The sequence below is a fragment of the Coregonus lavaretus genome (assembly GCF_964263955.1).
Source record: "Coregonus lavaretus genome assembly, chromosome: 4".
NCBI lineage: Eukaryota > Metazoa > Chordata > Actinopteri > Salmoniformes > Salmonidae > Coregonus > Coregonus lavaretus.
Window position 1 is genome coordinate 39219910 of NC_139991.1, and position 12869 is coordinate 39232778.

General features: G+C 42.4%; 1 protein-coding gene across 1 annotated transcript in view; it reads left to right on the forward strand.

Moving 5' to 3' along the window:
* LOC311127282 (cytoskeleton-associated protein 5-like) overlaps window positions 1-12869 on the forward strand; it is a 94880-nt gene that overhangs the window by 59311 nt on the left and 22700 nt on the right. Inside the window, exons 31-32 of the mRNA XM_084159089.1 lie at window positions 10999-11192; window positions 12674-12849. Coding sequence (XP_084015215.1) covers window positions 10999-11192; window positions 12674-12849 — 370 coding nt within the window. The remainder of the gene's footprint in view (window positions 1-10998; window positions 11193-12673; window positions 12850-12869) is intronic.

Sequence of the window (12869 nt, forward strand, 5' to 3'; positions counted from 1 at the left end):
TATATATATATATATTAGGGGTGTAACGATCCATCTACTACATCGATGTATCGATTTATATTCCTATGATCCAACTACATCGATCTGTGCTCGGCGAGTTGGCCTTTTGGACAACATATATCAATCTAACATCGTTTTAAAATGTAATAAATCGATTGTATCGATACTAGGAAATAACCCATTGGATTTAAGCACATCTGACTTTATATGGATGTTTTTTCTTAGCACTTTTAACGATAAAGGCTTTAAACATTACTCGATTCAGTCTGCCTATCCGTGACGTCATCGCCCCGCGCCAGCAGCGGCGCAAAGACAACAAAACATAGCATGGCGGACGACAGAGGAGAAGCCGACGAGCGAGAAATTATCAAGCCACCATTGCGGTCCTTACAAGAAACAGGAATCTAGGAAACTTCACCTGCACTGTCCAGTATCCAGGTATTTATTTCAGTCACACTGGTTGAATTTTTGGCTAAAAGGTTACTGAATCGATTTCAAGTCACTGAATCGTTTCGGATCGTATCGTTCTAAATGAACCAATATCGTCCTTGAATCGTATCGACAACCACGAATCGTGATACAAATCGAATCGTTGTTAAAACGAATCGTTACACCCCTAATGTGTGTGTGTGTGTATGTATATATATATATATATATATATATGACTTGTTTCAGGAGACAAGGTGTATGTCGCACGTCACTACTTCACAGGAGCGGCATTTGAATGTAAACATAATATTTTTTAAATCAAAATGCATTTTTTGGCAGAAATGCCTTCTGGAACGTAAACTTTCATGTGCCTTAATAACAAACTTGTTAAATTGCTAGCCTAGTTGGTTTTGCCATGGAAAAAGACAGGAACCTTCCCGCTAGCCATGATTGGCTGAGATAATGGAGGGGCTGGACATGCCGGGATATGAGTTTGGATTGGTCTGCCATGTAGCAAGCTTCTGTCTATAACGTGAGCTGTTCAGTATGTGTCCTTTCTACCCCGCCATTTTTGAAAGATATATAACGTTAGCCATCAAGAACTACAAAAGTTTTTCTACTTTTCTCAAAAACATTGAAGCCCTGAATTTTGCACGCGCTATCGACAGATCAGTTGGGAAAAGTGATGGGCTACTTTCTGCACACGCCATGGTCAGTGTGAACCGGAGTGACTTGACACAACGCTGGCCAAACAAGATGTAGCTACAAACAAACCTGAGTTAAATGGTTCCAGTCTGCCGTGAAACATTGATCCATGTATACGTGTGAGAGTCTAGCTATATTTTCAGATATACGTTTCTGATTTTGTCAGTCGTTTTTATTGCAAGTTAAAAAGTACTGTTAGTTAGCTTGCAAACGTTAGCTTGCTGGCTCCCTAGCTAATGTTACATGTATGATCTGTGTAGTAATATTATTCGAATCAGAAATTTGCATTGCTAGTTATAGCCTAATGTTAGCTACATAACATTGAACCTAGTTTGTTAGCTTTAGCAACCTGCAGATTCATACTACAGTTATGACGATGTTTGTATTGGTGGTAGTAGTATGAGTTGGGATAATGCCGGTTCATTGTTTAGCTAGCTACATGTCATGCTGTGGGGATGTTTTTCATTGGCAGGGACTGGGAAACTGGTCAGAATTTAAAGAATTTAAGGAATGATGGATGGCGCTAAATACAGGGACATTCTTGAGGGAAACCAGAGATTTGAGACTGGGACGGAGGTTCACCTTCCAGCAGGACAATGACCCTAAGCATACTGCTAAAGCAACACTCCAGTGGTGTAAGGGGAAACATTTTTAAATGTCTTGGAATGGCCTAGTCAAAGCCCAGACGTCAATCCAATTGAGAATCTGTGGTATGACACCAGCGGAACCCATCCAACTTCAAGGAGCAGTTTTGCCTTGAAGAATGGGCAAAAATCCCAGTGGCTAGATGTGCCAAGCTTATAAAGACATTCCCCAAGAGACTTGCGGCTGTAATTACTGCAAAAGGTGACTCTACAAAGTATTAACCCTTGTTGGCAATCACAGAGGTCAGATGTTTCTTGTAGATGGCCACCAGGTTTGCACACATCTCAGAAGGGATTTTGTCCCACTCCTCTTTGCAGATCTTCTCCAAGTCATTAAGGTTTCGAGCCTGATGTTTGGCAACTCGAACCTTCAGCTACCTCCACATATTTTCTATGGGATTAAGGTCTGGAGACTGGCTAGGCCACTACAGGACCTTAATGTGCTTCTTCTTGAGCCACTCCTTTGTTGCCTTGGCTGTGTGTGTTGGGTCATTGTCATGCTGGAATACCCATCCACGACCCATTTTCAATGCCCTGGCTGAGGGAAGGAGGTTCTCACCCAAGATTTGACGGTACATGGCCCCGTCCATGGTCCCTTTGATGCAGTGAAGTTGTCCTGTCCCCTTAGCAGAAAAACACCCCAAAGCATAATGTTTCCACCTCCATGTTTGATGGTGTTCTTGGGGTCATAGGCAGCATTCCTCCTCCTCCAAACACGGCAAGTTGAGTTGATGCCAAAGAGCTCCATTTTGGTCTCATCTGACAACAACACTTTCACCCAGTTCTCCTCTGAATCATTCAGATGTTCATTGGCAAACTTCAGACGGGCATGTATATGTGCTTTCTTGAGCAGGAGGACCTTGCGGGCGCTGCAGGATTTCAGTCCTTTACGGCGTAGTGTGTTACCAATTGTTTTCTTGGTGACTATGCTCCCAGCTGCCTTGAGATCATTGACAAGATCCTCCCCTGTAGTTCTGGGCTGATTCCTCACCGTTGTCATGATCATTGCAACTCCATGAGGTGAGATCTTGCAAGGAGCCCCAGGCCTAGGGAGATTGACAGTTATTTTGTGTTTCTTCCATTTGCGAATAATCGCACCAACTGTTGTCACCTTCTCACCAAGCTGCTTGGCGATGGTCTTGTAGCCCATTCCAGCCTTTTGTAGGTCTACAATTTTGTCCCTGACATCCTTGGAGAGCTCTTTGGTCTTGGCCATGGTGGAGAGTTTGGAATCTGATTGATTGATTGCTTCTGTGGACAGGTGTCTTTTTATACAGGTAACAAACTGAGATTAGGAGCACTCCCTTTAAGAGTGTGCTCCTAATCTCAGCTCGTTACCTGAATAAAAGACACCTGGGAGCCAGAAATCTTTCTGATTGAGAGGGGGTCAAATACTTATTTCCCTCCTTAAAATGCAAAACAATTTATAACATTTTTGACATGCGTTTTTCTGGATTTTTTCGTTGTTATTCTGTCTCTCACATTTCAAATAAACCTACTATTACAATTATAGACTGATAATGTCTTTGTCAGTGGGCAAATGTACGCCCGCTCAAGTTTATTATTTTTTTGTCTTATTTCTTGTTTGTTTCACACCAAAAAATATTTTGCAGCTTCAAAGTGGTAGGCATGTTGTGTAAATCAAATGATACCAACCCCCAAAAAATCCATTTTAATTCCAGGTTGTAAGGCAACAAAATAGGAAAAATGCCAAGGGGGTCAATGTGCGGGGGCACAGGTTAGTTAAGGTAATATGTAAATGTAGGTAGAGTGACTGTTTACAGATAATAAAAAGAGAGTAGGACCACTGTAAAAGAGGCAGGTGGGGTGGGGGGGACAATGCAAAAATTCCGGGTGACCATTTGATCAGCTGTTCAAGAGTCATGTCTTGGGGGTAGAAGCTACACAGAACTGTGTACTGCCTGTTTTTATGAAATCGTTTTTAAACATAGCTAAAGTTTGTATTGCTACTGATTCCGCGACGCGGTCAGCCTTTACGGCTGGGACCGCAAGTTTGTGTCCCAGATTCCTGGTTACCAACAAAGACGAGACGACCTACAGAGAGGAGCAAGCTGAAAGTTGGATGTCTCTCATGTCTTCGCTCACCCCTGGATGTACCACCTGCCAGTACCTGAGCCAGAGAGTCGCTGAGCTGGAGGGGAGAGTATCTGTCTTGCGCCAGATCAAGGAGGATGAAGAACTCCTGGACTCCATGGTTGCACAAACCACCTCCACAATCGACGACGTCACCTGCCCCTGGCCCGGCACCTCCACTTCTGGGGAGCCTGTAACAGAGAAACTCCATTCGGTTCCCTTAAATGAGCCATGGCCCAGGCTAGGAGCTAAACCGAAGGGCCCGGTCTGTTCCACCTCTTCTGCTCCGCCTCAGGATTTCTGGATTGCTGTCCGGGGAGTGAAGCACTCCAGGAAACGGAATCCATCAAATGTTTCGGAAGTGCTACAATTGGGGAGGAGATTCAAGGTCCTGGAAGAAACTGGAAGTGCATTCCAATCATACTGTACAGGGTCCCTCCGCTACATCTCTACTGCTGCCGTCTCACTCTCAGGTGGAAGTGCCCAAGCACACTCATCTGCGCTCCTTGCCTACCGCTAGGTCGTCAGTCTCAGCTGCTAGCCCCCCTCAACCTGCTAGGAGGCAGATCACCCGGGAGAGGCCCCGTCATTTACCCAATAAACCCATCTGTACTCCTTCCATTCTCGTGGTGGGTTCACCCATGGTCCGAAACGTTTCAATCCGGAAAGCTGAGACTTTCTGCTACCCTGGCGCTAGAATCCCTGACCTAAATTCCATGCTACCGCTACTTATTAGCAAGCACTCTGCCGCTTCAACTGTCATTGTCCATGTTGGGTCAAATGACATTAAACTCCAGCAGTCAGAGAAATTGAGACGATTTTAAAACCTTGATAAATACGCTTCTGGGAAGCAGTGTGTTGTTTCCGGTCCTTTTCCATCCCCACGCTACACGGATATGGTTTTTAGTCGTATACGCCAATTAAACACCTGGCTTAAGGGATACTGCTGCACGATGGGAATTCCTTTTGTGGATAACTTTGCAGCTTTTACAGACCGACCAGGTCTATTTCTTCGGGACAATTTACATCTTAACAGGTATGGCTCCAGCGTCCTCTCCACCAACATGTCTCTTACTCTTGCCTCATGTAGAGCCTTTGATACCTGACGTTGTGTATTTTCGGGGGTTGACTTTTGGGATTGTACGCTACCCTATCAGACTATGTTCAATGCTCCTCTCCCAGTTTCATTAATTAGTCCCTCAATTGCAAATATGGAACAAACTTCAGCTAACAACCTTTCTGCAATTCCTAGATTATTGTCCAATCACCGTATTGCGAATACTACTTACATGCAGAGAGGTATTGTTAGTAGTAATCTTGTCCCCATAAAATTGAGTTCTGTCAATAGCTCAAATTGTTTATTGCTCAATCAGTGCAGCTTCAGGTGCTACCTTGGATACTCCATCTGATATGAATTCCCGTAGCAATGGCATTGGAATAATTCCTTTTGAATGCTAGAAACCTGATCCAAAAATTTGACTTTATTGAAATGTTGGTCTCACAATCAAATGTTGACGTACTGATTGTATCTGATTGTAATCGTGGCTGTGTGATTCTGTGCCTGATTCAGATGTTCAGTTGATTAGGTACAATATTTATAGAGCTGATAGTTGGTAGAGGTGGTGGTATCGCGATTTATGTAAAATGCTGCTTAAATGTTTGTGTCCATATCAACCTCTGTCCCAAAGCAATATGAATGTCTAGTTTTAAATGTGGTACTTGGTAATAATGCTCATTTAACTCTAGCAGGGGTATATTGCCCCCCCTCAGCTCCTCTTGTACTCTATGCAAATTATCTGATATACTGTCTAATTATGCAAACTCTGAATTACTGATTTTGAGAGATTTTAACCTGGATTGGCTTTCACCAGTATCCGATAAATTAAAAGATATTTGTACTGAGCTAAATCTAACTCAGCTGATAACTAAACCAACCCGTCCCAACTAAACCAACCCGTCCCAACTTTAAGAATCCAGTCAAATCTACTCTACTAGACATTATTCTAACAAAGACCCCCCCCCCCCCCCCCCCCCCCCCCCATAAATACACAGCCAGTGTTTTTTTTTTTTTTTTTCAAATGATATCAGTGACCACTGCTCTATTGCTTGTATTAGAGATACCAGGCTGAAACACTCTGATCCCTGTATAATCTCTAAGAGAAATTATAAACATTTCTCACAGCAAGCTTTTACCCTTGACTTATATCACTCTGAGCTTTTATCCACTTGCTGCTTTCTGGACCCGGTTTTAGCCCTTGCTTTTTTCTCTTCTATTGTTACCTCTATGTCTGATAAACATGCCCCGTTTAAGAATCACAGAGTAAGAAACCGAACCAGTTCTTGGTTCTCTCCTGAATTGTCAGGTCTTTTTCTGCAAAATAATTGGGCCTGGGCCTTGGTGAGGAAAACAGGTACTCCAGCTGATTGGCTGTTTTTTAGGCTATTGAGAAATAAATGTACTGCAGCTGTCAAAAAGGCAAAATCCAATTATTTCCTTAATGCTATGACAGATTCTGCAGGAGATCCTGCAAAATTCTGGAAAACCGTTAATTCACTGAAATGGGGGAATTCTGCTGTTTCTCTTCCTAAGCAAATTATCTCAGACTCCTGTATTCTAAGTGAAAAAAATGATATTTGTGATGCTTTTAATAAGCATTTCATCTCTGCTGGTTTTTTATTTGAAAAGAAAAGTGCCTATTGTGGTACTGGCCAGTTAGTTGATTTTTCGTCTTGCTTTTCAACCGTTACTCTGAAAAATGGTAACCCTGTTTTTAGTTTCCAGAAAATAACTGAAGCAGTGGTTCTAGCTGCCCTGTGTGCCATTGATACTAAGAAATCCTTAGGCGCTGACAATTTAGACCCGTACTTAAGTGTGCTGCACCTATCATTGCTGGTTCAGTGACACACATTTTTTATCTAACATTAAGCACAGGAAATATCCCTAAGGTGTGGAAAGCAGCTTTTGTTCTGCCATTACATAAGGGAGGTGACGGTAGTGATTTGGATAACTATCGACCCATCTCTAGGCTCCCTTGTCTGGCAAAGATCCTAGAATCTATAGTCAACAAACAGTTACAATCTTTTCTTTCTGTTAACAGTATTTTTAGCACCAATCAATCTGGTTTTAGATCTAAAAACAGTACCACATCGGCCACTATGCTTGTTGTAAATGATATTGCAAATGCCTTAGATGATAGAAAGCACTGTGCTGCGTTGTTTGTAGATTTGTCAAAAACTTTTGACACTGTAGACCATGCTATCCTTTTGAGTAAGCTGTCATCTATAGGACTGGGCACTGATGCCTGTCGATGGTTTTATGACTATCTTAAAGATAGAACTCAGGCCGTCATGGTCGACGGGGTCAAGTCTGACCCCTTAGTTACTTAAAGGGGTCCCTCAGGGTTCAATAATTGGCCCACTATTGTTCTCACTTTATATAAACAACATTGGTGATGATGTCAGATATTGTAAATTCCATGTATATGCAGATGACACAGTGATGTACTCTATTGCTCCAACAGCGGACCAAGCTTTAATGCAGTTGGAGTCTGATTTTAGGATACTACAGGGGTCTCTTTTACAGCTTAAACTTGTTTTAAACGCGAAGAAAACAAATGTCATGTTTTTTTCTAGGTCTAAACTCTCAATTAGAAACACTTTTGTAATCACTAGCTTGGATGGTACTCAAATCAAACAGGTCTCTGCATATAAATACTTAGGGGTATGGTTAGATGATAGGCTTTCTTTTAAAAAACATGTTACTGAATTGGGAAAAAAGCTTAAATTCAACATAGGGTTCCTTTACAGAAACAGGGCTTGTCTGTCCTCCGTAAATAGAAAACAAATAGTGCAGGCTACTTTTATATCCGTTTTAGATTATGGTGATATTATCTATATGCATGCATCGGCAAACACATTAAAACCACTGGATGCTATTTACCATTGTGCACTCAGGTTTATCACGGGTGATAGTTACAAAACTCATCACTGTTTCCTATATCAACATGTGGGTTGGGCCTCTATCTGTGAGGCGAGAGCAACATGCTCTCTTGTTTATTTATAAAGCACTTCTTTTAAAACTACCTCCATATATATCATCATTAATTTCCACTAGATATACTAATTTTAAAACCAGATCACAGATGTGGATTACATTAGAGATTCCTTTGCACTTTATTTATGGAACAAACTGCAGATCCAACTTAAGTTAGACACTCTGGTGTCCCTTGGCCATTTAAAAAATGTTATGGAGGATCAATATGATGTTGTCTGTGATTGTTTCTGTTGAATTGTGTTTTTGTTTTGTATGTTTGAAATGTTCTTGTCTGTATGTCTAAAACTGTACATGTCAACATGTTTACACAGGGCACAGCCGTAAAAGAGATCCAGGTCTGTCTGTTTTTCCCTGTTAAAATAACGATTAAAAAAGAAGCCTTTTGGACCTAGACTTGGCGCTCCGGTACTGCTTGCTGTGCTGTAGCAGAGAGAACAGTCTGACTAGGGTGTCTGGAGTATTTGACAATTTTTAGGGCCTTCCTCTGACACCGCCTGGTATAGAGGTCCTGGATGGCAGGAAGCTTGGCCCCAGTGAGAGTGAGAGTGAGAGAGAGAGTGAGAGAGAGAGAGAGACTACCTTGTCATAGCTAGGTTATTTATCATCCAATATGATTAATTAATACTTGTCTTGACTGCATCAAACCGAGAGAAGCTAGTTGGTTAATCGAGTCTGCATGCGCTTTTTTCCTGATCTACAGTTACAAATAACACCTCCATTCAGATTTATTAAATAGCAGCCGACCGGTTGGCTCTTGGTCGTTCTACCATATACTTCGAATAACTTTTAATTGTATCTTCCGTTGATTAGATAGTCTCCCAGCTTGCTTTGCCATACACTGAGGCTCTGCCTGTAGTGGCACTTTCATGACTTGTAATTAGCCGACCACAAGCTACACGCGCCACTCTGGGCTATTCTCGTTGAGCAGTGGAGAACATGCTATTTACGTTTTATCCACAACTCTGTCCATCGCCGTTGTAATCGACTGTGAAGCCAAACTGTTCCCAAACTGGAGACTTTAAACAATGATGGAGGATCCTCCAATTCTGATTTATCAATCCCACCACTCGATATCTGCAGGGTTCCCGGCTGCACCACACAAAAGGATAATTTGAAATCTGCCAGTTAAGGTTAGGATATTGATTACAACGTCCGCATAGGTTTTAACGGGACAGCCTACTATGTTTTTTCAGCTCAGATTTACTCACGAAGCAATGGCATACAACGCAGCGTAGGCATAGCCTATAGGCCTAGTGTTTTTTATTTTGAAAAATATTTTGTGTTCATTTGGGGTCAGTGTGGACCGACCCGAGCTCCCTGTACCGAAGGGATAGGTATGAATACGTGAACCTTTTACAGCCCTATTTCAAATCCAAAGTGCTGGAGTACAGAGACAAAAAAAGCAATGTCACTGCCCCAATAATTACGGGCACTGTATATATATATTAATTTTTTTTGCATGCTTTTTTTTTATGCATACATTTTGTGTAATCGTCCTACATCTTTTTCTTTGAAAGCACACGCCTGTGCTTGTAACTGGAAAAACTTGGCATTTTGTCAAGGATGTAAAAATGTGCCTTGAATTTTGTCAAGGATGCATGCAAATACATTTGTCCAGCCCTCGTTTTCAGACCTGTGGAAACAAGCTAAACTTTGAATATGGAGGTTTAGCTATCTCTGATGCGCAAGTTGACCTATATTAAGAACTTTGATTGGTTGGTGCACTATTTCTCCCCGGAAATATAACTGCGCACGTGTGGCTCATGGTAGCAAGGCTGCTACTTGTTTTCCTATGGGAAAAGCTCACAGCTGCTGCAGATCTTCCAAAATGTTTAAGCAGAGGGTTAACCCAGAGTTTGAAACTATGGACCCACCTTGATTTGAGTAAGTTGTGCCTGTTTCCATTTCTGCCATTGTCTTGTTTTATTAGACCTATGTTAATAAATCAGTTATTGATCTGTTCTCTTGCTATAGCCATATGTCAACACTAGGCTGCTAATAGGCTTTGGCAGTATCCAGATTGTCATACTTTCATACAGACCTTGTGCCATACTGGGATTTTCGGTAATACTGGCACTGAACACATAGGGGCGCTGTTTTCAAACCCCACAGATACTCTGTAATCCAAAGGTTAGCAATGTTAACAAGTACATGTAAAATCCCATAGAGAATGCTTACTAAATGCTAATGACTGCATTGCGAACATCTGATACAGTGTCTGACATAAACGATACAAGTAACTCAAAAATGCTACTCAGTTTGCTTCACGGACATAACAAATATTAGCCAGCAAGGATCCAAGAGGGGATTCTCTGCTGTCACCAAGCGAATGCTTGATTTTGGAAGAAGCTTAGCTAGCTAGCTACTAAATTAGCAAACCAAATACACAACTGCAGAGCATTTAGCACATTTTAGACAATTAACTTAATAGGTATAAGATATCTTGCTGGCAAACATTTAGTTGTGAATTCCACATTGTAATTAGATCACATGGTGCATGCTGCACAACAGTGAGTTGGCTACCTGCAGGATTTTAAGTACAATTCTTCTGTAGCTTATTCTTTAGATGTTTGGGGCTGCTGGTGAACCATGCTGTGCAGGCATAATCAAAGTGACACTGGACTAGCGCACTTGCCAGAGTCTAGGGTGTCATTGTCAAGCCATTTTGAGGTCTGAGCTAGGAATACAAAAATGGGTTTACCTTTGTTAAGCCCTTCACGGCCCGCCAGGTACTTATCCAATTCACACCCAAGCTGACTGATGTTGTTGGTGTAACCACTAACTTGCACTCTGTCGGGGTGCTGGTTGCAGTGGCACAGGCGTCCCGTATACCTCTCTGGGGACACACACGTGTACAGGGGCCATCTGACCCCCCCCACACACACACACACACAAAGTGTTAAACAAGGATTTTTTGTCACAAGTACTATTAAAACTGACTAACAGCCCTAACCTACCCCAGGACTACCTACCACAATGTTTATCTTCAAAGGCAACATTAGCTCATTTTATCACAAATATTGATAGTGTTCTCTATCTAACTCCCTGGAATTATCCCTCTCCCGTCCTCAGAGTGCTTGGAGGAGCTGGGTTGTCTCATTGGCTTTTACGGCATGTCTGTCTGCCAGCCGACTGCCGCCAAGTCCCTCAAAGAGATCGCTGTACACATCGGAGATCGAGACACGTCCGTCCGCAACACAGCCCTCAACACCATGGTGACTGTCTACAACGTCTGCGGGGAGCAAGTCTACAAACTCATCGGCAATGTAGGTTTCACGCCTCAGTCTATCACTCTTTAAATCGTTATGTGGGTGTGGTTTGTATCTAGAGACATGAGGCAACACACACGCACCACATACACATTGTCACTTCCAGCACCACATCTATCAACAGCATAACGGAGTTGAGGTAGATACTAACCCAGATACACAGGCCATCTGACCCGCCATCCACCATCAGATACAGACTTGTCATGTTAAAGATGGGGCCCGTGGCCACAAGTCGATTCAATGTTGGTGGTTTGAGTAAAAAAAAATATAATAGAAATGTTGGTCCATTATCATTTCTACATGGCAATTTTGAGTGCCTTGCTTTGAAAATAACAGCACTCCTCCAGCCTGACTTAACTGTCTCTCCCTTGTATGTTTAGAGAAGCCATTGCCCATGTGCAAACAAATACATGCCAACATTGATCACACTGTCCATTTTATGTTCCTGTGTGGATGTTTTGTATTCTGTTAAATTCTTGCCATTCAAATTAGGGGTGTGAATGTTAAAACAAAATTGGGATCCTTAACGTTCAGAAAAATCCCTAACAGAAAAACAATATATATATATATTTTTTTTATCACAGTGCAGCTGGGCTCGCCTGCGCTTTCTCTTCACTAATGATACGAGAGTGTGTTTAATCTTCGGTCTGTTGCTTGTAGAATATCATAGCCTATTCATTGATGATAAGCCTTCCTTTACTGAAGTTGCAGGACATTGCAAGCCAAGAAATCTACTGTGCCCCTCTCCTCTCTCTGTCCCTCGCTAGCTCGCTATGAAAGATGTTGTTCTTGGAAGTACTAATCACTCTTCTCCGTTCCAAAAATACTGACTCTTAGGAGTCGATTCCTAGCAGAAGATGTTTTCTTTATACTAAATGTCTTGGTAAGTCACAGTATTTAACAAACTTTAAAGTACTTTCTTAGGAGAGAGTGGTATGGTCGCCTAGTGATGGACGTTAATGCCGCTTCTGAAGTGGGACTCCTTTACAGACAAGTAAAATGCCTGTTCATCTCAGAAGGTTTCATGTCGGCATTTAAAAAGTCATAGTGTACCCTTGCAGACAAACATGACGTAGTCAAGGCATTTTCAAGGATCTATGACTGCGGTCGATATAACTTCATTGCCTGGCCCTAGCGGTCATATACGTAATGGGACCATTATTCTGCATTGTGAATTGACATGGAATTTTATGGCGGTTTAAACCTTAAGCACAATTGTAAATTTGTCACATCCCTAATTCAAATTATGTGCATACAAGTGTTGGTGTCGTTTCATCCTACTAAGTGTTTGAGGGGATCGGTTGGTGCAAGGCTCTGCACAGGTTTGTCAATGATTCAGCGCAGTCCAACTGCTCTGTAGTCATTGTCGATCAGTCCGACTGCGCAAAATCACTGCTCTACAATGACTACACTACAGTCGGACTGTGGAGTCTGACTGCAGTGTAGTACATCTCAAACACGCGCTTCGTCCTCTTTAGCTGTCGGAGAAGGACATGAGCATGTTGGAGGAGAGGATCAAACGCTCAGCAAAGAAGACTCCAGCCTCCACAGCCCCTACCCCCAAACAGGGGGAGGAGAAGGCTCTGCCTGCTCACTCCAATGCCAGCCTCCTACTGAAGCCCTCCAACAGAGTGCAGCCCCCTATAAAACTCAGGTACGCAACGTTCCCCTCAA